The sequence below is a fragment of the Rhinolophus sinicus genome, linkage group LG02 (assembly GCF_036562045.2).
Source record: "Rhinolophus sinicus isolate RSC01 linkage group LG02, ASM3656204v1, whole genome shotgun sequence".
Taxonomy (NCBI): Eukaryota; Metazoa; Chordata; class Mammalia; order Chiroptera; family Rhinolophidae; genus Rhinolophus; species Rhinolophus sinicus.
In genome coordinates, this window is record NC_133752.1 from 34,309,519 (window position 1) to 34,335,523 (window position 26,005).

Consider the following 26,005-nt stretch of genomic DNA (forward strand, 5'->3'; position numbering starts at 1 on the left):
CACTTGGAGCAGGAAGGTGTTCTCTGCTGGTTTTCCTCCTGTTTCAGTAAAAGAAGAGAAACAATTGTCATTATTATTTGTCCTGCTGAGGCCGTCTCTGCAATAGTCAGGGCTAGATCTAAAACCTGATAAGTAATTCCTCCCCAAGCTGTTTTTCAACTTTGCAATGTTACTTCCTCAGTTTCTCCAGAAACTGAGGCACAAATAAGTCATTGGCAAAAGTCACCACATGCCCCAATTTGTCTGGGAGAATGTGTTCATTCCAATTTTGAATCGTCAGTTCTTCTCCACTGTGCTGGTTTTAGGCACATGCCAGGGAGCCCTCTGCTGTGAATCCCCCAAATAGCCCATCGTCTGTGCCCTACTTCCTGTATGTAACTGGATGGAGGAAATGTATAAATTCCTATTCCACTTCCTCACCTTCCAGTCATTCCTGAACATAATGTGGTCTAGCTCTGTTCCCAACACTTCCTCGGAATGACTCTATAAGATGCCACTCCAAACCTTATTGCTAAATACAATGGGCATTTCTCAGGTTTTACCTCTCTGTTAATTTTGATGGTGTTGAACACATCCTACTTGCAACACATCCTTTTTCTTCCCTGTGTCTACCTTGGTTTTCTTACCTCTCTGGCTGCTGCGTTTCAACTTCAACGTCCTCTGCCCAGTCTTCAACTGTTGGTTTTCCTTAGGGTTCTATCTCAAGACCTCTTTCTTTTAATTTTACACACTTTTTCTGTACAACCTCAGTCCTTCCTACGTAGTTACCATCTATCTGTTTTCTAAAGGGGTCGGCTTGGTTCGGATTTCTCTTGTGAGGTTCAGCTTTGCACAGCCTGCTGCCCATTGATGTGTAACTCTCTCCCTTCCCTACTCGACAGACCTAAACCTGTCCCACATGGAATTCTCCAACTCCATCCTTTCTCCATCCAAACCTTCTGGTAATTCTGTTTTACCAATCTAAGTGATTAGCATTACCACTGTTCAGTTGACAAAGCTAAAAAACTTGGTGTTATTCTTGACTCCTCTCTCTCCCTACTTCCCATATCAAATGTGTAGAAGTCCTGTCACAATAACATCAAATATCTGTAATCTCTCTAAACGTCAGTGTTCTCTTGTGCGATGGCGATAATTCTGCCTACTTTATGGGATTGTTGAGGAGATGAATTACATATGGTATCTTGCCATTCTGTCTGTGCCTGACATGCTGTAAGTGCTCAGGAATATCTGCTGTGTTGCTGCTGTGACCCACTGTATCCAGTCTCCTCCCATGTCCCTCTCTGTCATCCACACTGCTGCCAGACTTATATCCTTAATACGCACGTCTGATCACGTCACCATCCTCAAATGGCTTCTGATTACTGTTAGAATAAAACCTAAACTCCTTGCTTGGTATTTAAGGCCTTGCATTATCTACCCCTACCTCCATGTTTCTCCAACCTACCTTTCCTCCACAAGAGAGAGAACGGCCACATCTGGCAGTGTCCTTATTGGGAATGGGAACTGCTCAGCTTCCACGAGGCACAGTCCATGGCAAAACAGAATCAAAAGCCACCTCTGGGGGTCATTTGAATGGGATGATATTTCATTTCTGCTATGACATAATGGGCACAAGATCAGATAGCCCCATTATTTTGTAATATTTAATGGGTACCATTTGACAAGATAGCCAAGTAGAGAAAACAGCCCATGTTTTGAGAAAAGGAAGAAGAGTTAAATACTGGAAAAAATTATTTTTTTTCTCCCATAGGTTCTGGATGTAGCATTCATTTGCTAGCCTTAAAAATGTCTTTTAAATAATTGCTTTATATATCAATCAGGATTCTTTCATTTGAACATGAAACAACCTTAACTTTAATTAGCTTAAGTCTAAAAGGGAATTCATTGCCTCAGGTAACTGAAGAGTTAAGGGCAGAACCAACTTTGGGCACAGCTGTATCCAGGGGACCAGTGATGGTATTGGAAACCTGTCTTGTCTCTACTTACAGTTCACCTTCTTTCACACGGTGGGAGAAAATGGAATAAGGAGTCCCCAGGCTCATAGCAATCCTAGTAGCTCTTCAATAGCTCTATCGGAGAGCGGACAGGTCTGAGTCTTATGCTCCCTGGTCAGCCTCACTTAAATCACATGGGAGGCTTCCATGGCAGTAAGGCCGTCTGCTGCTGGATGATGGGAGTTGTCTTACGCAGGCAAAATCAATAGGCATCCACTGCATTTTACCCGCCTAGGTTATTTCTTATGTTTTGGGCTTATCTTGCTCTGTCTTATTCTCTGGCTCCTTTCCTTGCTTTCGTGAGAATTATGTATGTATCCCCCAAACTTCTGTCTCCTTTCTGTGTGCTCTCTCCTGATGATCACCTCCACTCCCATTGAGTTATTATCTCCTCCTAGAAGAGAGCCATAGCCTTATATCTGGCCTCTATCTTTCTCAGAGAAAGCTCACTCATCATTTCCAACTGGTGTCCCAAAGGTATTGCAACTTAAAATGTCTAAAGCCACACTGACCACCGTCCTTCAGGTGTTTCTCTTCCTGGGTTCCCTAATGACACCACTAGGCACATCCTCTTCCCACTTTCCCAGAGTTTGAACCTCAGAGTAGTTTTGGCTATTTTCCTCTGCATATCATTTCTCCCTGGTGTGAACTTCCATAGTTCTTTATCATTATGCCTTTTATGAATCTATCACTTTCTCTCTGGTTTTATAGATATTGGTGTATCTGATTTATTTCTGCCACAATTGTTTAGGTTTATTGATGGAAGGTATTACGACTTATTTATCTTTGCAGTACAATAGTGCCCCCCTTATCCATGGTGTCAGTTACCAGTGGTCAACTGTGGTCCAAAAATGTTCAATGGAAAATTCCAGAAATAAGCAATTCATAAATTTTAGGTTGTGCCTCATTCTGAGTAGCATGATGAAATCTCTTGCTGTTCTGCTCCATCTTGCCCAGGATGTGAATCATTCCTTTAGTGAGGGCTGAAAAAAACAAAGACAAAACTTTTCCTCCCACCTTCTAAGTTCTTCTACCTGGGCTAATAATTCAAATGACATTCAGCAGATTAACAGAAGAAAATAAAATTTTAATATGTGTGCATGGGAAGTTCACATAAGCATGAAAATTCCAAAGACAGTGAGGAAAAATTGGGTATACATGTCATTTTTGACAAAGAAAAAAAGGGAGGAATGGGATTTTAGATTTTAAACATGAACCTGGGAGATTTATAGGTAATTGAGGAAGAGTGGAACACACATGGCAGGCAAATCCTGCCAGGCACCCGAGTAACGATGGGACACAGTGTGTGCTCCAGGTACCAGACCTCTATCTGAAGCCCTTGTATCCAGCACACTCAATTCAAATTAGGCTAAGGGGAACTTCCTAAGATTCTCTGCCTAGAGTAGGCCTTTCCATCTGAATGTCTTTGGCAGAAAAGTGGGAGGTTCAAAGATTCTTCCTGAGTCTTTTGTTTCTTAATAACCAGCTCAAAATCAGTATCTCTAACGGCACAGTTTTGAGGGGGGCAAAACTTTGGTTCCCTTCACTCTGTCCATCATATCCATGCTGTGTACGCTCCTTGCCATTAATCACTTAGTAGCTTTCTCGGTTATCAGATCAACTGTCCTGTTATTGAAGTGCTTGTTCAAGTAACCTCTACTTTACTTAATAATGGCCCCAAAGCACTAGAGTAGTGATGCTGGCAATTGGTGGTATATGCTGAAGAGCAGCTGTAAAGTGCTTCCGTTAAGTGAAAAGTTCTCAACTTAATAAGGGAAGGAAAAAATCGTATGCTGAGGTTGCTAAGATCTATGATAAGAACGAATCTTCTATCCATGAAATTGTAAAGGAGGAAAAAGAAATTCATACTGGTTTGCTGAGAGAGAGAGAGAGAGAGAGAGAGAGACTACATTCACATAAATTTTATTACAGTATATTGTTATAAAATCTTCTATTTTATTGTTAGCTGTTAATCTCTTACTGTGCCTGATTTACAAATTAAATTTTATCATAGGTGTGTATATATAGGAAAAAACAGTATCTATGGAGTTCAGTTCTATCTAAGGTTGCAGGCATCCATTGAGGGTTTTGGAATGGATCCCCCGTAAATAATGGGGAGCTAATGTATTTCTTTTTTGGTTGTCATCCCCCAGTGTCCCCCACTTTCCATTTCTCCCATCAATATTATACCCTGATTTTTAAGATTCAATAAGTATTTTTTGAAAGGAAGAAAGAGTTTATGTGATATATAGTATAATTACATAGTTGGTATTGTTAAAGAAAACCAGAGCCTGGCAGTAGTTAAAACAATAAAAACAAACTTTATTCAAGGACCATTGCAAGAGGAGAAAAGTGGTTTCAGTACAGAATTGGGCTCAATTCTCAATACAACAAGGACAAGCAGAGATTTACAGCCAAGAAGCAGGGTGGGGGGCAGTGGATGGAAAATTATTAAGAGGAAACATCAGGAGTGTGTGGGGGGATTTGATTAAACAGACTTAACAGGATTTTTGTTGAAGGCAGGTCAGGGTGATCACATATCAGGGGTTGGGGATTCTCTCTAAACTGACTTAGCAGGATTCTTCCTAAAACTGGTCAACGCAGGCCCCACAAGGACACTTGCAAGGTTAAAGCTTATAGGGCTTAGAGGAGCCTGCGTACAGGTTGTCAAGTAGAGAGTGTGTCATTATCTGAACTATGCAATTTTAAGTCTTGTTGAACTCCTTGGCATTTATTATAAGCAGATTTCAACTGTATAAAATGTAGAGTGAAGAACTTGACCTTGAATCATTCACCACCACCACTGCCCTTGCACCAGCCCCTAGCACTCCTTCAAAGATATGTCTGGGAAAGAAACAGAACAAACAAACAAATGAGCAAACAAACAAACAAACAAACAAACGATTTGACTAGTCAGAACTGGTGAGGAAGAAGAAATAGGGGAAGCAGAAGAAGAAATGTATGGATCTATTTGCTAAAATGATTTTGACTGTGATTTGACGTCTCATTTATGATGTGTATTTAAATCCCCTTACCTCTTCTCTTCTACCACGTACCTTACTTTGATTTGTCATGTACTCGTATGTAAGGCCCATTTGAGATCACCTTAATGTGGCAAGAGACTAACGAATAGTTTAACTTAAAATTGAGAAAATGTCTTTAGGAAAAAGTCAACCCATTAAACATTAGGGCATCTGCTGGCTGGAGTTTGCCTCTGATAACACAAAGCTCAAGAGGCCACAGCAAACATCAGACGACACGCTTGAGAATAGCAGTGTTGTAAACACAGACAGAAGAAAAGCTCAGTACATAAAGGTGAAGCAGAGGGTGAAAGCTCAGGAAGTTATATTGAGGCACATACTATTCTGGCTGATCACTCTGAGTTGTTTTTTGAGGAGTCCTGTGGATCCCAGTAGTTTCAAAATTTATTCATTGTTTATTTTGGAGGTGAATGGGTATGTTTAAGCGGATGTTTGAACTTCCTCAGTGGTTCTACTGGTTTTGTCGTCACCCTCCCAATTCAGGCTCTCATCCTGTTTGTCCCTGCTCTGGGAAAACTGCCCTTTCTTAGACAACGTCTTTATTTGTTTTAGGTTCAACTTTGTTAAATCAAAGCGTAATAAAAATCAATACACAAATATCTGTTGTGTTTCTATACACTAATAACGAACTATCAGAAAGAGAAATTAAGAAAACAGTTTTATTTACATTTGCATCAAAGAAAATAAAATATTTAGAAATACATTTAACTAAGGATGTGAAAGACCTGATGAAAGAAATCGAAGAATACACACAAATAAATGTAAAGTTATTCTATGCTTACGGATTGGAAGAATCAATATTGTTAAAATGTTCATACTACCCAAAGGAATCTATAGATTCAGTGCACTCTCTGTTAAAATTCCAGTGACATTTTTCACAGAAATAGAAAAAAATAATCCTAAAATTTGTATGGAACCACAAAGAACCCTGTGTAGCTAAAGCAATCTTGAGAAAAAAGAACAAAGCTGGAGGCAGGTAGTATGATATGGTATTGGCATAAAATGGCATCGTATCGGCATAAAAACAGACACATAGATCAATGGGACAGAATAGAGAGCCCAAAAATAAACCTATGCCTATATGGTCAATTAATTGAAGGAGCCAATGGGGAAAGGAGTCTCTTCAATAAGTGCTATTGGGAAAACTGGAGAGCTACATGCAAAAAAATGAAACTTGATCACTACCTTACACCATACACAAAAATTAACTCAAAATGGATTAAACATTTGAATGTTAAGACCATAAAACTCTTAGAAGAAAACATAGGCAGCAAGCTTCTTGACTTAAGCCTTGGCAATAATTTTTTGAATCTGGTACCAACAGCAAAAGTAACAAAAGTAAAAGTAAACAAATGGGACCACATCAAACCAAATAGTTTCTGCACAGTATAAATGAAACAAAATGAAAAGGCAGCCTACTGAATGGGAGAAAATATTTGCAAATCATATATCTAATAAAGGGCTAATGTCCCACATATATAAAGAACTCATATAAACTGAGCAACAAAAAGAACCAAACAATCTGATTAAAAAATGGGCAGGAGATCTAATAGACATTTTCCGAAGAAGAAGTACATATGGCCAACAGGTACATGAAAAGGTGTTCAAATCATGAATCACTAGGGAAATGCAAATCAAAACCACAATGAGATATCACCTCACAGAGTGACTATTGTGAGAAAGACAAGCAGTAACAAGTGTTGGCAAGTATATGGAGAAAAGGGCCCTTGTGCACTGTTGGTGGGAATATAACTTGCGCAGCCACTACAGAAAACAGTATGGAGAGTCCTTAAAAAATTAAATATAGAGCTGCCATATGATCTAGCAGTTCTACTTCTGGGTATTTATCTGAAGAAAAGAAAAACACTAACTTGAAAAGATACATGAACCCCCATATTCGTTGCAGCATTATTTACAATAGCGAAGATATGGCAACAACCTAAATGTCCACTGAGGGATGAATGGGTAAAGGAGAAGTGGTACCATGGAATATTACTTAGCCATAAAAAGCAATGAAATCTTGCCATTGGCAACAAGATGGATGAACCTAGAGTGTATTATGCTGAGTGAAATAAGTCAGACAGAGAAAGACAAATACCATATGATCTCTTTTATATGTGGAATATAAAACAAAACAAACAAAACCAAGCTCATAGATGCAGAGAACAGATTGGCTGTTGCCAGAGGTAGGGGGGTAGCGAGTGGGAGAACAGGTAAAGGAAGTCAAAAGGTAAAAATAAAAATAAAATAAAATAAAACAAAAAAGGTTATTTAAAGCTGAATTAGACTGCTGTATGAAACTATTTGTATTCTACTTGCTGGTACATAGCTATTTTAAATAAATCAGGTCTGCCATTAATTTTGTTTTGCCACACTGTTAGTATTCTATCCCCATTCTCATGTCATGAGGCAAGAGCTAGAGTTTTGTCATCACTCCACCTACTTACTCTTTCTTGAGATTGAGCAGTTGCTGCTGTCAAAGTGCTATTATCCATGATTACCTACCAACATTTCCACACAGCTGCTTCACAGATCAGGACTCTAAGTTTTCTTACAGTATTGATTAATTTTTTGATTGCAGTGTTCCCCCCCCCCCCAACTGTATGTAGGAGAGTGTCTTTAATCATATACAACAGACAATTTGGGCATCCTTAAGCGTAGTGACTTTCAAATGCTTGACTGCCATTTACAGTTAAAAACAGACTTAAAAAAATTAAAAAAAAATTTTTTTCACTTACCGGTGACATTCAGCAGTGTATTGGTTTCAGGTGCAGAGCATAGTGGTTAGAAATTTATGTAACTTACAAAGTGATCCCCCCGATAAGTCTAGTACCCCCCCGACACCATAAACAGTTATTACAGTATTATTGACTGTATTCCCTATGCTTTATTTTACATCCCCGTGACTATTTTGTAACTGCCAATTTGTACTTATTAATCCCTTCACTTTTTTCACTCAGCCCATAAAAAATGAATTTTGCATTGTGATCCAATGTACATGTGCATGGTATGTATAACGTGTAGCTGAAGTAAATTTTGATTAAGCAATACTTATCCTTGTTATGTGTGATACACACGCTACAGTTTCTAGTATATGGTTTTTCACTTCCTTAAAAATACTGACCATAAATGGATTTCCTGACCCACTAATGGGTCACAATTGGAGTCTGAAAAGAGCTGCTTAACTGTCATCACATTTTACGACATCTTAGAATGTTAATTCTGAAACGACTTTGGAAATTACCTATGTGTAGCTTCCCCTCTTCCTCTTATTTTATAGCTGAAGAAACTTGAAATCCAAGTGGGTTAAGCCTTTTTTTTTGCAGGGACACAGTGCTGCTTTGTGTTTGTGCTACTACACCCATCTATTCCTGGAATCATACAGAGGGCATTTAGACCACATGGACTCTGTAATTTTTGAGCCTAGCAATTACGCTCCTGGGTGGTTTCATGGTAACGAATATAAACTCTATGCACTTTCCCTTCCCCAGTTGGCTATCAAGCTATTTTCTTCCTCCATTAGTTTATTATCCCCTATTCTTGCCAAAGGGAGGGTTGTTAACAAAGCGTTGAATGTACTGTCTCCTCTTCTAGGGATGGCACACAGCTGTCATTGTCATGAACCCAAAGGAGAGCATGGGTTGAATAAGAAACAGCTGTAGGCACATACTGAGACATTTAAAAACAAGAGGTCTAAATGTGTATTTTCTTTAAGGCAATTGCAGTCTTTCATCTTGACAGCTCTATACATCTTGACATATTTGGTGTTTTTCATCTTTTCTTCAAAATCAGTAGTGGTCTCCTTGTACCAAAATCTTACATTTTGAGTTCATTTTTTCTGTTATGAAGGGAATTACAGCACTTATGGTCAAACAATGAACAAAAACTTTTGAGTTCTCAATGCCATTCATAGTGTATTCACCAGCATGGGTTGCTATAACAAAAATACTATTGATTGGGTGGCTTAAACAACATAAATGTATTTTCTCCAGTTCTGGAGACTGGTAGAGGTGACAAAAGGGTTGGTGTCTGGTGAGAACTCTGTCCTTGGATTGTAGATGGCTGCTTTCTTGCCATGTCCTCACATGGTGGACAGAGGGTGAGCAGCAAGCTCTTTCCTGTCTCTTCATGTAAGTCCACTAATCGGATTGGAGCAGGGCCCCTCGCTCATGACTTCATTTATCCCAGAGGCTCCATCTCCAAATATCACCGCGTTGGGGGTTAGGGCTTCAACACATGAATTTTAGAAGGACACAATCCAGTCCACCATACCAAGCTAAGATCTTGTGGGGTTTAAATAGTGGCTAAAGTATGCAAAGAAATGCTCTCAATTGCATTGATTAAAGACAGACTCTTCTATTGGAGTGAATGGATGCCTTTCACACTCTATAATTCTTACCACATTCATTAGCAATAGTAGCCCATGTAATTTCTTTTATATTCTTCTTAATAATACAAGTATGTGTAAAACAGTTTCCAGTTCAATTGTGCCTAAGAGTAAAATGATACGTTTAAAAAGTTGTTTTTGCAGAGAATTCTTTCTAATGAAGATTCTATTTCTCGTTAATAGTTACTGAATTTCTAAACAGCCCATCACTATTTCAAAACTTTATATAATATAGAAAAGCTACGAACCATCACTGAGAACAATACACGTTTTAACAAACAACCGTTAGTGCTGGATGTATTTTAAAACAGCTTTTGTATTGGGGTTATTGTTGCTGTCTAGGAGGATGGGTGAACGGTGAAACTGTGAGGGTGCCTGGTGTGTGTCCACAAGAAATGTTACAGAGAGCTGCTGTGATAACCCACACTAAGTACACACTCAAACTAAACAAAAACAGAGAGGGAAGATTGAGAGTCCTGGATTGTCTTAAAGCCCTTTGTGTTCAAGTCCTTGGAAACCTGCAAACCAGTTCTTACCCTTTTGGCTGCTATAGACAGTTCATCAAGAAGGGTTTTTCTTTCTTTCTTTCTCTTTCTTTCCTTCCTTCCTTCTCTCCTTCCTTCCTTCCTTCCTTCCTTCCTTCCTTCCTTCCTTCCTTCCTTCCTTCCTTCCTGTTTTTTCTTTTTTGCTATTATTCTGGTTTCTAGGTGTGGGCTGTTTTCCAATTTTTGGGGTCTATAGATTTCTGTAGTGTATATTCTGTGGTGTATTCCAAACACAGGAAATATTCTGTGTCTCTACAGTATCTTTGTTTGGGTGCTTTTACTATATTAACACATATATGTTTACTTTGTTTCTGTTATTTCAGTGTTTGTCAGCTGAAGAGATCTTTTCCCTTCATGGCTTTTCAAATGCTACTCAGATAACCAGCTTGAACTTCTCTGTCATCTGTCCAGCAGTCCTACAGCAACTGAACTTTCACCCTTGTGACGAGTGGCCCAAACACAACACAAAACCCAGTCTTTCTGAAGGTATGTTGGAAGCTTCTTGTCCCGTTTGTTTGAAAACTCTATGGGCTAACCTGAAATGAAGTTAACGTGCTTCTTTTTCTGCTTTACTGTTTTTATTACTCTGTATAGAACCTCCTGGTAAAGTACTTACGTTCTGGAAGTATTTAGAATAAGAATAATTAGCACTCATTTAAGCTTCACAAGCTATGCTTTTCTATTTGTGGAGTCAAAATTATATGTCGTGCCATTAAAAACTTCATGAAACTCAATTCTAGATTTTAAACAATCTGTTTTCTGCTGTGCATATTGGATTACATATTAACTATTTGGCTCAACATTGATCAGTTAATTTCCATTACCTTGAGTTTATAATATTATTTAAAAACCTGTCAGGTTATCTATAATTGTCAGTAAAGGAATAAGAGAACTAGCGTGGCTTTAGATTACATCTTAAGGGACTGAGTTATTACTGCTGTAATTTTCATAATGAAAGAAAATGCTGGCAACTATTTTAAGTACCTATAATGATATTGCCATAGATACTGCATTTTAAAGGAATAATCTGCTGCAAAGAAATTTTAAAATATAAGAAAACAAGTGCATGCTTACTGTACAATTCACACCCTTAAACATAAAGATGAGTTCTTTCACAAATGAGGTAAACCAATTGTTCAGGGAATCTGTTTGTTAGCTACTTACAATTTCTTGGTATTCTCAAATTGTTACCCTGCCCCACATGGGTATTTTAATTCTCATTGTTTTGTTCATTTATTCATTCGATAAATGTTTATTGAATGACATGACAAGCACTGTTCTGTGTATTGAGGATTTAGTCATGAGCAAGAAGAAAAATTCCCTGTCCTCTTATGGCTTATGATGTAATGGAGAGAAGAAATAATAAACATTTATACAAACAAGTAAATACATTTAATTTTAGAGTGATAAATGCTATGAAGAAAATAAAGTAGGTAATGGGTAGCAGGAGATGGTGGGTGAGTGTGATTTTTAGATGGGTCAAGGAGACCATTCTGATGAGATTATATTTGAATAGAGTCCTCACTGAGGGGGGTGGGTGGAGAGGGCCATGACAAGATCTTCTCTGAGGGAAGAACATTCTAGGTTGAGGGAATTGTCAGCATAAGCTTGGAAATGTGTTTGGCATGTGTAAGGAAGGGCAAGAAAGCCTGCGTGTGTGGAGCATGGTAAGCAGGACAGAAAACAGAAGAAGGTCGGGTACCAAGGGATCCAGAGACCCATAAGGCGCAGTAAATTGATTGGACTTTATTTTGAATGTGGTAGGAAGGCATTGTAGGGTTCTAAGCGGGTGAGTGACATGATTTTATTTGGATTTGTAAAAGCTGATTCCACCTGCAGTTGGAAGGGTAGATTGTAATGGGGTAACAGTAGAAGCAAGGAGATTGGACAGGAGGCTGTTGCCCGGGGTCAGGGCTCAGGATGCTGGGACTTGGGCTAAGATGGGAGAAGCAGGAGTGAGGAGAAGTGATCAGATTCAGGATGGATCGTGGAGACTGTGCTAAAATGGTTTGCCTCTGGCCTGGATGTGGGGGAGAGAAAGATGAATCAAGGTTTGAGCCATTGAAACTGGATAGAAGGTTGGGCTATTTCCTGGGATGGAGAAGACTGGGGAGGAGCCGTTGGTTGTGAAGGAAGTGAGTGGTGAGGGTTACGAGTACGAGTTTTGGCATGGTCAGTTTGAGACGTTGATATAGACTAACAAGGAGAGATGTGCGGTTGTCAGTGGCATGCGCACGTTTGGAGCTCAGAGAATAGGTGGAGGCTGGAGCTGTGTCATCTTAGAGATGGCATTTGAAGCCACTGGTCTGAGTGAGCACACTTAACATGAGCAAAATAGATGCTATAAAAAAAATAAAGATAGAGAAGAAAGGGAAGCGTCAACAAAGGAAGTACCTATTTTCCTTACTTTTGGATTCCTTTAGGTATATATTAATACTTCAATCTCTCTATATGTGAATAACAGAAATAACAGTAACAGTGACAAAAATAATGATAATAGCCAACTCTTATGTAGCACGTAGCCCTTACTATGTTGCAGGTGCTGTTCCCAGTACTTTGTGCCTGTTAACTAATTTGTCTTCATACAATAATGTAGGAACTACTACTCTCATTTTACAACTAAGGAAACCGAGGTACAGAGAGTTTAAAGTTAATTTGCTCAAGAGTACACAGCTTGTCCGTGGCAAAGCCAGGTTCAAACCCAGGTTGTCTCGCCTTTAGAACCCATGTTCTCTTTTATATTCTACATTTACATATACAAAGAATAGAAATCACCAAATATACTTTATCAGTATAATTGTCAGTTTTGTGAATAACAATAATTTTAGAGTTAATTGTCCAAGCAAATTTTTTTTCCAGAATATGTACTAAATTGAAATATATTTATATTTCTACAAGTCTGTTGAACTTTAATATAGTTTGCACTTTACATTCAAAAGTAAAGTCAGTAGATGCTTTATATACTGACATTTACTAATAGTAGAACATAATAAAAGTATAGATTCTAAGGTCAGCCCACCTGGGCTCAAGTTTCAACTCTGTAATTTTCCAGCTATGTTGGCACGTGACTTTATTTATGTCTTTCTGCCTCAGTTTTCTTATCTAAAATAGGAACCTTCTCCAAGGGTTGTTATAAGGATTAAGTGACTTAATATTGGCGAAGAATTTAAAATGTCACCTAACATATAGTTAGGTACTATATATATGTCTGTTAAATAAAATAATATCTAACATGTGCGTAATTCTGAGTACTGGAGATGAGGATTCAGAAAAAGCAAATCTTCTACTCTGTGCAGGTTAATTACTGATATTCAAAAGTGCTTAAACCTCAATTCTCAGGTTTACTCTTTCTCAGGAACCAGGAGATAGGAACAGGAAAGTGAAAACAGGAAGTGAGAGAATTAATTCTAGAGTCAACACTGCAAAGTCCTAAAATGGAAAAATCAGCAGTTATGACTTACAAGACCAGAGAAGCACCAAATATTTAGATAGAGGACCCCTAAAAGAGAGAAATACCTCTTAGGCTGCACATTATCTTAGGAATTGAAATGGGGCTAGACTGCGTGGGGTGGGTGGGAGGAGATATAGAAATGTTTCTAGAGAATTAGGGAAACTAGTACAGTACTTATTATTACCAATCTAGGATGTTTAATTTGATAATATATTGCCTTTATTTGGTGTTTAATATCTTAATTATTTTATTTTAGTGCAGCCGTGTGAAGTTGAGAAATTATTTCATGTCTCTGTACCTCATTTGTGTCATGTATAAAATAGAGATAAGAATAGTGCCTTCCTCATAGAATTGTTGGGGTCATTAAATGACTAAACATATGTAAGTACCTAGAACGTTGCCTGGCACGGAATAGGAAGCAGTATTTGCTCTTCTTATACATGTGTTCAAACATTCACTCCATCCCATGCCGGCTGTGTAAACTGGTTCTTTTCCCACTGAGAAATATATTTTTAAAATAATGAAATGCACTGTATTTTTGATATAACTGTTCACCTAATATAGAGTCAATTCTGAGTTCATTCAAGGGAATGAAAAATCAAAATAAAAGTAATCCAAGAGACATGTTACAAGGAGTTTATGAACACATTTGCACTGATGTTTCAGTGGGCAGATATCAGTCTGATTTCTTAGGGGCCTCATGTTTTGTGACTTTGAAATTGTCTTTCAGGTCTTTATAAACCCATATTGATGAGTGCAATAAATGGATGGTAAATTAAATTCTCTAGGAGATAAATTAACTAAGATTTACCAATAATTTAATGGTTCAAAATTGTCTCATTTTTATTGATGAGGTCACAGGATGTTGTTTAATTCAAATAATAGATGAGAATAATAGAATTTCACTTGTAGCATCCCTGGAGATCACACTGTCCAACTCCGTAATACAATTGATGACATGAGTCTTAAGCTCCAGAGCTGTTAAATGGCTTTCTCTTGGTACAATACCTGACGTGGGATGAGAGCCCAGGGCTCCTAACTCCTAGTTTGTTTTTTTTTCCACTGTAGAATAATGAGCCAAAATTTATATTATGGTCTACTTACTATTTTTTTTATTTGAAAATAGTGATAACATTTGTGGAACACTTAACTATATTCTGGGGACTGCTTTAACTGGTTTTATTTTATCCTTGTAAAAAATTATGAAACAGGAGAATTAAATGACTTAAAATAGATGAAGTTTTTAGAAGAATCTTAACCCATAGTGAGCATTCGATAAATGTTAGCTATTGTTACTAATATTCCTTGGAAATTTATTAAAATCTTTCAGAGTTCACTGAGAAGCAGAGAGAAAGTCTGGAAGAAATCATTAGAAGGAGTCTGATACGTATGTGGAAAGGTCCAAGGAATATTTTATACTAATTCACTCTTTGGTGCATCAGTTGACTGGATGAAAGTAATTTCCCCCCTGAATAATGTCCTAACAATACAAGAAGGGCAAACTATGCAGTGTGCCTAGAAGAGCAATGATTCACGCTCCCAAAATTCCCATTTGGTCCTGATAAATGTGCACAATAGTAAGGAAGGTTAGAAAGATTGGGTATATAAATGAATTGGTATTTTTCTGGGCAGAGTTCTGGGCTGCATCTTAAAATAGAGCCTCCATTAATTCATTCACCAAGGAATGTTTGCTGTTTGCCAAGCAGCATTCTAGGCACCAAGGATAAATAAAACATAGCCCTTCTTGAAAATCTCATAATGTATAGGATGTAGACAAATATATAATTGGTAACATTACTGTAGCGCATAAGAAATGGTAAGTGGCCCAGTTACCTTCAATCAAAAAGCTGTGGGAAACTTGATGAGCAAGTGACTGCTGCCCAGAGGAACTAGGAAAGCTGCATCGAGGAGGTCTTTGAGTTGGCCTGGAGAGCCATGTGGGAGTTTCTTAGACAGTGACGATACAAAGATGCTTCCAGATAAAGAACCGCAAGTAACGGTAATTCTGTATTTGGAAAACATTGTGTCTGCATAAAGGCCATGTTGAGAAGGGAGACTAACACTGGTGAGGTTGTGTGGGAGTCAGTTCATGAAGGGCAGTTTCAAGTAGGGGCAGGAGATGATCAGAATTGTGTTTTAGAATATTAAGTCTGGTGGCCACGTCAAGCAGGGGGAAGAAGGCCCAAAGAGAAGTGTCATAATGCACCAGATAAGGGAGAGGTGGGGAAAGCCTGAGATCAAGGATAGGCAATACGGATGGAGAAGCTGGAGTGAGAGTGATCTCAGGCAGAACTGAGAGTGTGGTCACCAGTCGTCTATGGAATTGACAATTGAAGAGTGAGAACTTGAACTTGAACATAAAATTGATGGAGAGAGCGAGCAAGGGTAGTGGAACAGGAATTCACAGGGAAAAGTGATGAGTTTAATAGGTGTATGTGGCTTTGCCTCTATTTGGTACTCAAAAACTTTTTGTATTTTTATTTTAGTTTCAACATGTATGTGTCCTCTCTACTCAAGGAGATTATAACTATTTGTTAAATGAATGAATGCATGTGGGCTAGTGATGGGATGGAAGGCTATCTGTGTTAAGGGAAACTTAACATATAGATGTATCATGGAGGGCGATGTGGGACTGAGAACTTTCTCTGTGGGAAGTCTGCGGGAAGCAGATAGTGTTGTTGTAGCTGATAGGTAGTAAAGGGGCAGGGGTGGACCTTCGTCAGTCCAATGAGATGACTTTGTAGGGCACGGTCAGGAGTCTGGAACTGACAGGAAAGTGTCTGGAGAAGACAGTCTTGATCAGTGCTGTGATGGTTCTTGCAGTAACATAGTGACACTTATTATGTTCTTTTTCACCTGGTACTTAGCACAGGCTACCCCTATTGCTTTGTGTACGGGCGTGCCCCCACATTTCCCAACTTCCCAAGCAAAAGATCCAAGCTGCTTGTTGGCAGGAATCAGGCTTTGGTTTGCACCTTGGGCTCCATAAACATTTGCTAAGACTGTTTATTTGTAGATAGAATCGCTTGAACTAGAAGAATGGTGAACAATCTTGTATTCATGAAGCACAATATAAAGTGTTTAGTGTCGTTGAGCACTTTGGGCTTTTTAAAAATTAAATTACCTCTACAGGAGTAATGAAGCGTATTGCTAAAAAGTGTGGGCCTTGGAGACAGCCTGTCTAGTTCAAAATCTGCATGACTTTCTTTATATTGGCATGAGTTGGACAACTCTTTTGAAGTCCATATGCTTTGGTTTCCTCACCTGTATGCAGGTGGTGACAGTAGTACCGATCTCATAGGGTTTTGTGAGGATCAAATGAATTTATATGTGTTAGCTGCTTGGCACGTGGTGGATACTCACTAAACACCAGGTGTGACTCCAGTACTCCACTGACAGTGTGCATGAGAAAAGTGGCCCAACATTTAAAAATGTTTTTGGGGCATTTTAAAGAAGTGGCAATATCAGAAGAGGCAGCTTTCTGATCTTTCACTTTGTCCTTTGTGCATGGTGTGTGGGGCCACAGGCAAAGCCACAGTTTAGAGCCCATTTATACGTCAGCCTGCACTGCCATCCACGACTGTCGTGGGCTCACCCAATACGTCAGACTTGCATTCCCATCGTGTCTTTAAACCAACTCCTGTTGGATACCTGGGGGGAAATTGAGGCCCAAAGGCAATGGGTCTCAAATGCTATTAGCTGTAAAGCTTTGGATGACACGCGTTCATTTCATTCTAAGCAACATTTATTAAGCACCTGTTGGGTGCCAAGCCCTGGGGTTAGAGAGGTGAAAGACACATCACCTCCTTCTGTCACCAGCATCTCTACTGTATAGGATATTTTTGCCTTAATCTGGGCCTGGCAAGGTGAGTTGCGCTTTGCAGCTGCTCTCTCCTGCCCCCATATGAGCCCTTCCTGAGTGTTCCCTACACTGGGGTGAGTCCAGGTCCCTGGAGGTCCCAGCTGGAGGTCTGAGGTGCTGCTTTCCCCAAGAAGGTGCTCTCCACAGGTGCCTGCATACAAGTGATTATGATGAGCTCGGTGTCAGCAGCTATGGTCACCTGGAAGCTAACCCATCCCCACCCATGTCCCATACCTTGTCCCTGCATCTCATGCTGCCTTAATGTTCCTCTGAAAGGCTGGGTTTTAACTAGGCCTGGAACCAGTCGATAAAACATAGTAGCTGGGAGCCTATGGGCCTGAGATTGTCACTATTCTCGACGTTCTCCAAATTCCCTGCAAGCTATACAATTCTTTGACCCTGTAATGATGACTGATGAAAACATAGGTTGTGTTTCTATTAATATTTATTATGCTGTATCTATGTCCTCAGTTTGCCATGTAATTTTCATTGAGATGATTTTGCTGTTTTAAAGAGGATATCTGTTTAAAGCTTTTAAAGAAGAAATTTGTTTCCAGTTTAATGTTGAGTAAGACTTCACTTGGTGCCTCTGCTCTGATTAATTTCGCCTCTTTCCCTCTGATTCACAGTTTGGGGATATGGATTCCTGTCAGTGACAATTATTAATCTGGCATCTCTCCTCGGATTGGTTTTGACTCCGTTGATAAAGAAATCTTATTTCCCCAAGATTTTGACCTATTTCGTCGGGCTGGCTATTGGGACTCTATTTTCAAATGCAATTTTCCAACTTATTCCAGAGGTAAGGATGTTGGCTATTTGTTTCTGTGAATGATTATTTCTTTTAAATGTTTTAACACTTTGTACATTTTAAACCTCCATAATTGTCACAGAATTTTATGGCCTGGGTTATAGTGTTTTGGATTAAAGAGAGCTGAATCACAGCAAATGAAAAAGCTTGTCTCAAGCTTCAGGGACTGTCAGTGTCAGAGATAAAATTAATATTCTAGGAGGCCAGCCACCAGGACGTGCTCAGACAGCTTGGGATACCTCCGAGGGCCTTAAAACTTTATTCTGTCTTGCATTTGCAAATTTAATCTTTCTGCACACTTTTCTTATTTATTTATTTATTTCTAAAGGGCATGCAATGTCAAATTTACTGATAATACACCACAAAATTCCCTCATGTGTTTACTACAGCTGTAGAAGACTAGAAGATAAATGAGAGCGTGGTTGGCAAACCTTTTCGGTTTTTTTTGACTGTGGGAAAACATCAATTGAGGGCCAGTAAATAAAGAGCAGCTTATGTTTTTCTTTTGACAAAATGGATTATTGAGCTGACATTGACTACACTGTACTATTCAGTTAATCAACAAATAATATATATGTTTTATTTCAAATCTATATTGTGGCCATATAAGGCAGAGAGAAAGAGGAGAGTAAGTGAGAGGAAAACAGAGGGGAAAGAGAAGAGACAGTAATAGGAGGGAGCCACAAGGGGAACTAGAGAAATTTGTATACACACAGACTGTATCTTCCACCCCACGCACACACAAACATGGAGAGGCAAGCCCTGAGGAAAGAGAAAATAGTAGTTTGGGGTCTCACTGTGGTCTTATAATGTTTAGAAAATTATAACTAAAGCTTCTTTTAGTTTTCACAGCTGTATATGAAATTGGGGATGTAACTTCTTAGTCATTGAATTATTATTATTGTTGTTATGATTATTATATCTAGGAAGGACCTAAGAGAATATCTACTTCAAACTCTCAACGGTAAAGATGAAAAAAAAATAAAATCCAGGGGCATTAAATGACTTGATTATACCACATGATCAGCTAGTAACAAAACTAGGATAACAATACAGATTTTCTGATTAAAAAATATTATGTGTAATATTATACATGTAATATATTTAGTATACTATTATATGTGTATATATTAATTCATCTGATTTGTAGGTCAAATTAAATTTATTTATTACATTTTTTAATTTTTATTTTTCAGGTACAGGTGACATTCAATATTATATTAGCTTCAGGTGTACAGCATAGTGGTTAGACACCCATGGAACTTCTGAAATGATCCCCCCAATAATTCCTGCACCCATCTGACACCATATATAGTTATTACAATATTATTGACTATATTCCTAAGCTGTAGTGTACATCCTTGTGATTACCTTGTAACTGCCAATTTGTACTTCTTAGTCCCTTCGCCTTTGTGGGTCAAATTAAATTAAAAAAACTGAATTTTATGTGGACAGAAGCTTCCACATTTATGATTTTTAGGTTTTCTATTTTATCGAAAATGTGCTAATACATAAGAAATGTCTATAAAGAAAGTAAGAAGCTTCTTCAGCAGCATTTATGGAAGTTCTTTTGCCTTTTTGTGATAATTAAGGAATTATGGATGTGATCAGAGAATTATATCAGCCCCAAAGAATCTGTCTTTGTAATAAAACATTCAATTTCTATAGACAGTGAATTCTTTTGGGAGAGCAAAATTCTTTCCCTTTTGTTACTTTGTTTTATTTTCATAACCTCTGTGTTAGGTATATAAGTAGGTATTTTTTGTGGCATTTTTGCACTATAGAAATAGGTACAGAAAGGTCACTTAGATGAAGATGTGGCCAAGAGATCGCCCCAGAGGCAGACGTAGAATAAGAACCTATGTGTCCTCTACTTCAGATTGCTATTCAGAGAGAAGATTCACTGTCTGGAATGGTGTAAACCTATGGCTTTTCATATATTACTTTCCCTTCCTATTTTATTTATTTTAATTTTGTGTTTCTCGTCTGTTAAAAATATCTTGACTCTTTATAATTTCAAACTCCAGGTCTTGCTTGCCCTATGTCCTTTTATCAGTAAATTTTCATTCTCACTGTGTGTGTGTGTGTGTGTATGTGTGTGTGTGTGTTAGCCTGGTATCTTAAACCTTTCCTTCTTTATTCTTGGGCCTAGTCCTTGATTTATTTAATCACTTTAGGACTTATCAGGATCATGTAGGTTCACGAGGGAAAACAATATTGGGAAAACAATAATTCAGGTGGCCTGCCATATTTGCTTTAAAAATTTGACTCTGGATATGTTACGTTTAGAGAAAGTAAATAATGTCTCATTCATCTTCATTACTTAGATTTAATATTATCTTCCAAATATGGGATTCAGTACTTCTTCACTACTAAAAGTTTCCTCTTTCAAGGCAAATATCGCTGCAGGTCTGCAGCTCTGATAGTCAGGAAACGGTGAGATACTCAGGGTTTTGTTTAGTAGAGCTTTTTCTGGTTATGAGATTTCTAAGCCATCCCTTGCAGTTTGCTTACTTGAATTTCAGAGTATTTGTTTTGTGCTGTTGGCAGGTAAGTTCCCAACATTACCTGGATGTGAAGATGGACTTAGAACTTTGGTAAAAATTAAGTACTGCGAAATTTTTGTATTATTTTCTAGAAATCAAGTTAAACTACTTGGTTTTACCTGAATTGCCTTTTTTTCTCCCCAGGCCTTTGGATTCAATCCCAAAATTGACAACTATGTTGAGAAGGCAGTTGCTGTGTTTGGTGGATTTTACATCCTTTTCTTTTTTGAAAGAGTGCTTAAAATGTTGTTAAAGACGTATGGTCAGGTAAACGCACTTTATTTAAAACATTTGATACTTTACCTGCTAAAGCTACTTTATATAGGCAAATAATGGCAGGAATTTTATTCTTAGAATTACATGAACTGTCCATTTATTAGAATGGTGAATATGAGGAGAAAGAAAAGAGTTAATATGTTGATCAGTATCAGAGAAGCATTTAATTTATATTGTAAAATTTGGAGGCAGTACTAACAATTTCACATTGTATAACAGATGCATATAACTTGTATTCCATTCATAGTCGACAAAATAAGAATGTATCCTAACATGAAAAAATAAGAACGTAAGAATGTATCCTAACATGAAAAAACAGAAACAACAGAATTTAATAAATGAGGATACATTTAAAGGGAGAGAAATTTTATACATCTAAAAAGATCAGAGTACACATAGCATAGACATAAATTTTTTCTGTTATAAATAAAAAGCACTAAACTGTATTTTCTGCTCTGTATGAGCCATCTTTTTACCTTCTTAAAACCTTTTTCCTTTTCTTATTGTTCCATGTAGAATGATCATACCCACTTTAGAAATGATGATTTTGGTCCTCAAGAAAAAACGCATCAACCTAAAACGTTACCTGCCATCAATGGTGTGACCTGCTATGCAAATCCAGCTGTCACAGAGCCTAATGGACACATCCATTTTGACAATGTCAGTGTGGTATCTCTACAGGTACAGTAATTACATTTTCTTTTTACTAAATGCATCCTTTATACTATGTGAAGACTGCTGTTTTATACAGCCAAGTCAGTATTTTGCACATGTAAATGGATCAGATTTATTCCTGTATGTGTGGGCTAAGTAAAATGTAAGTCTACATTCTTTTTCTACTTTCCCACCATATGTTTACTCTAAACAAGTGAGTTAAGAAAGAAATTGTGGGTTACTCTGTCTGATGCTTCACTGTTCTCTAAGATTATTTAACTATATTATGTAAGAGTCATTGAGATTTATATAATAATATGTAGCAAAATTAATCAGAGCATTTCTCTTATTTTGCAATTATTGCACCAAATAATTCCCGTGAGTGATTTTGAAACTGTAAGGAAAAAGAGTTCTAAGCTATTAAAATTGGGTTCATTAATTAATTGATATAGAATTTGTATTCCTGTCTTCTAAATAATGTTAATGAGTATGATTTCTTGAAAAAAGATTATATGCCAGGTTACATGCTAGGCACTTAAATATTTTATCTCATTTACTTTTTATAACAACTATTGAAAGCAGGGCTTATTTTCTTTGTATTAGAATTATTTCAATTTCAAGTGATGGAAATTAAATGCAAGTTATATATGCAAAGAGGAGAATTTATTGGAAAGGTAGTGGGCTGTGTCATGGAACAGCCAAACTACCGGATGAGGAAGAATTTAGGAACCGTTACAACCATTGGGACTCCCTCTTTTTCTCCATGCATCTTGGAGTTCTTTTCTTTCACTATGGACCAGCTCCTTCATTAATAGGAAACATAGGTCCTAGCAGTTCCTGAGATTTGTGTCTCATAATTTCAGCTACAAAAGGAAAATGGTCTGATTCAGTCTTAAATCCAAAATTGCTGACAAGGCTCTCCTTGGCTCATCTTGAATTAGATATCCACTCCTAGGCTATTCTGAGTACTTAGGGGGTTGGACCCCTTGCACAGCCACAAGGGAATATGGATGCAATGGAGGAATGATTATTAAAAGGGGATGCTGGGATGATAGTGTCCTTGGTGTCCACAGCAATTCTCATTTGACAGATTAAGAAAGTGGAACTCTAGATGTTAAATAACCTTTCCAGGGTCACTCAGCTTGTAAATGACAGACCCACAAGCTACAAAGTTAAACACAGTATAAGAGAGGGCAATTCAAAATAAAGTCAAAAGGAAGCCAACTAAGAAAGACATAAAAAAGGTATCTGAAAGAGGTTATTATGGAAAACGACCTGGGTTTCCTTCTGGGAAGAAAACGTGATTGGTCATATACTTCTCTCCAACTGATTAAGGAAAATCTCAAGTACATTTGAAGAGACAGTTTTGTGTCAGTACCAAGGTGAGAGAGAAAATTATTTCATGCAATGTAATGAATGATGCCATCAGCCAAAATTTTTCAAAGAATATGGAAATGTTCAAATAGCTAATGTCTTATAATAATTACAATTAAATTTATTAAATGCTCAAGTACTACACCTAAACTTTAGATGAATGATCTCATTTGATCCTCATAATAGCCTGGGAGACAAGTACTGTTATAATTAGGAGACTGTGGTTTAGAGAGGTTAAGTAACAAACACAAGGACACACAGCTCCTAAATGGCGAATCTTGGATTAGGTCCGAGATCGTCTGATGCTGAAGGCTGTGGTCTTGTCTACGTTGCTGGATTGCATTCTTCATGTCACTGCTCTACTAGAATCAAGATGATGACATTAACCCTTCACTTAAATATTAATTTTTGTAGGGGGAAGAAGATAATTTGGCCCAAGGGCATTGATTTCTTAGGACAAATAAATTGAGTTGCTCAAAAGTTTGACTTTAGTTTTAAAGTTTTCGGGCTCCTGGTTTATGAGTCACTCTGACCAGAGGACATGTTTGTAGTAAATACAAGCCCAATGACAAAGTCGGGTTCCTAGACATGATCCTGTCTTACATCACTTAGAAATATCAATCGAAGGGCCGTTCTTACTCTACTTCTGGTGGTAGTGCTAGTACACAGGCTTTCATTTATTTATTCAGTAAACATTTATTGATGCCTTCTCACTGTCCTAGGCACTGGGATTCAGAAGCAAACAAATTCTTCTGGAGCTTATAGTCAGCAGAAATAGACAATATAGAAAAGAGTAAAACAAGAAAATATCAGGTAGCAATAAATACTTTGATGAAAATAAAACTTGGTAACATGGAAGCGACATGTATGCGCCTCTTTGATTGACTGAACAAGAAAGGACCCTTAAGAGGTCCACAGAGAACTGGATAACGAGAAAGAAGAGCCAGCCGTGCTAATATCTGGGGGGAAATATTCTAAAAGCTTTGAGAATAACCAAATGGGTCACCTACAAGGGAACTGGAAGCTCAATAATATTGACTTCAGGACATCAATGCTGGAGACCAGGGGCACAATTTCTTCAATATCCTGAATAGGAACAACTGTGGAATTGTATACATAGGTTAAACTGCCAATCTGTGAGAGGGTGGACGGAAGCTTGGATTCTGGAAGTATACTTCTGGGAATAAGAAGCCCAACTGAAGACAGAGAAGGTGGATGTCAGGATGACAGCCACGTATCAGGCCTTGAGATGAGCCCTGTAAATAGTCCTGACACTGTCTTCTTATAGGGACTATGTTCTCTCCATTTTGGTTGAAGGTGTATTTTCAAGTGAAGAGAGATTTAAACAAATTGAGCAAAATACTATTATTTTCATTTTTCTCTTTATATTGCATTAAAAAATTCAAAGAAGTAGAACTTAAGAAATATCATCAGGGTCTAGATATTGCTTTAGAGACAGTGGGTATTGTAATATAAGTGATAGTGATGTACATAATATAATTAAAACATTTTTAAATATTTATATGATACAAATAATTTAATCTAGGTGACCCCATCACAATGATTGAACATAACATGTAAAATTCATGGTTCATTTCTGAGTCCAAGTATTGTCTTAAGATTTTCATTGATAATTCCTGTTGTTACTGCTTCAACATGTGAAGTTGCTCAAAATTGAAAATAGTAAGAAGTTATCTAACAGTGTGTTAAGGAACATAGTCTAATTTGACATTACTATCAATAGCACACAAATTGACTGACAATCTAGATGATAACAGCATGATTCTTGATTTTGTTAGAATGTAGGGGGAACAAAAGAGTTGTTATAGAATAATTAAAATGAATGACTTAGGGATGTCTCTATTAATATTCATCCAAACAATTCTGGTCTATCACAGAATATTCAGATATGCAATGATATTTAAATTTAGTTGTCTTTGGTATTTTGCCTATATCCAGTCATCTAAAAATTATAGCTTTACACAAATTTTTTAAAATTTTGTTGCCATGGAAGCATAGTTATCACAGCAGGAGGATAGAAGATATTTTATGTAACAGTTTGTTAGCTTGATTTTGACTTTTAAATATTTAGACAAATAATGTGAGACTTCCTTAATGCTCTTGCTCCAGACCCAGTGAATGTTAGGTGCCGCAGTCCATGGGATGTGAGATGTGTGTGAGTGTGAGTGTGTGTGTGTGTGAGTGTGTGTTTGTGAGTGTGAGTGTGTGAGAGTGTGAGTGTGTGTGTGTGTGTGTGTGAGTGTGGGTGTGTGAGTGTGAGTGTGTGTGTGAGTGTGTATGAGTGTGTGAGTGAGTGTGTGACTGTGTGTGTGAGTGTGTGTGAGTGTGCGTGAGTGTGACTGTGGGTATGTGTGTGTACACATGTGTGCATGCAGGAGCATACACATTTTCAGGAAAAGGTAAAGGTTATAGGGGAATAATAACAAAGCAGTTAGAAGGGGAGAAGGGAGCACAATGTTCCATTTCTCCATTTTTTCCATTATTGCCACTAGGTAATGTTTCACATCTCACCTTGTGACACTTTCTGCTTTGTTCTTTTCTCTCTCTGACTACTTACTGTATAACCTTGCGGAGAAGTCATTTCAATATCTACGAAGCCAGGTGGGTCCTTTCCCTGAATGTACAGCTGTAGGACTGAATTAGGTGTTGATTCCCTTGTAATGTTAGATTCTTTGGGGAGTGTTAGCTCTTCAAGGCCACTAGAGGGCCCACCTAGCTCATTTCTGCTGGACGCTGTGATGTCTCATTTTCTAAATGAGGCCTTTAGTACTTTCAATAAAGAATAGATACTAATAAATATGAAGTGATATAAACCACTTGTTTTTCCTAATAGAAGAAAAATTAATATCAGCCATTTTTAGAAGTTGACTATTGTGAATTTTATGACTAAAATTGAGGTGCAATGAAGTGGAATTTAGCTGCAAAGTGTGGTGATATTAGGGAGATGTACTTTGTCCATAAGTACATCTATATGTACTTAGTCTATAAATATATAGATGACATTTTTGATGTGCTTGGGTCTCCATGAGAGTCCAACAGATTTTAA

The 26,005-nt window shown here is 37.8% G+C and overlaps 1 protein-coding gene across 1 annotated transcript in view; it reads left to right on the plus strand.

The window, feature by feature from the left end:
- The window catches only part of SLC39A8 (solute carrier family 39 member 8), a 68,560-nt gene that overhangs the window by 10,663 nt on the left and 31,892 nt on the right, over positions 1-26,005 (plus strand). Inside the window, exons 3-6 of the mRNA XM_019738930.2 lie at positions 10,291-10,453; positions 17,910-18,079; positions 20,779-20,901; positions 21,427-21,591. Of these exons, the coding sequence (XP_019594489.2) occupies positions 10,291-10,453; positions 17,910-18,079; positions 20,779-20,901; positions 21,427-21,591 (621 nt within the window). The remainder of the gene's footprint in view (positions 1-10,290; positions 10,454-17,909; positions 18,080-20,778; positions 20,902-21,426; positions 21,592-26,005) is intronic.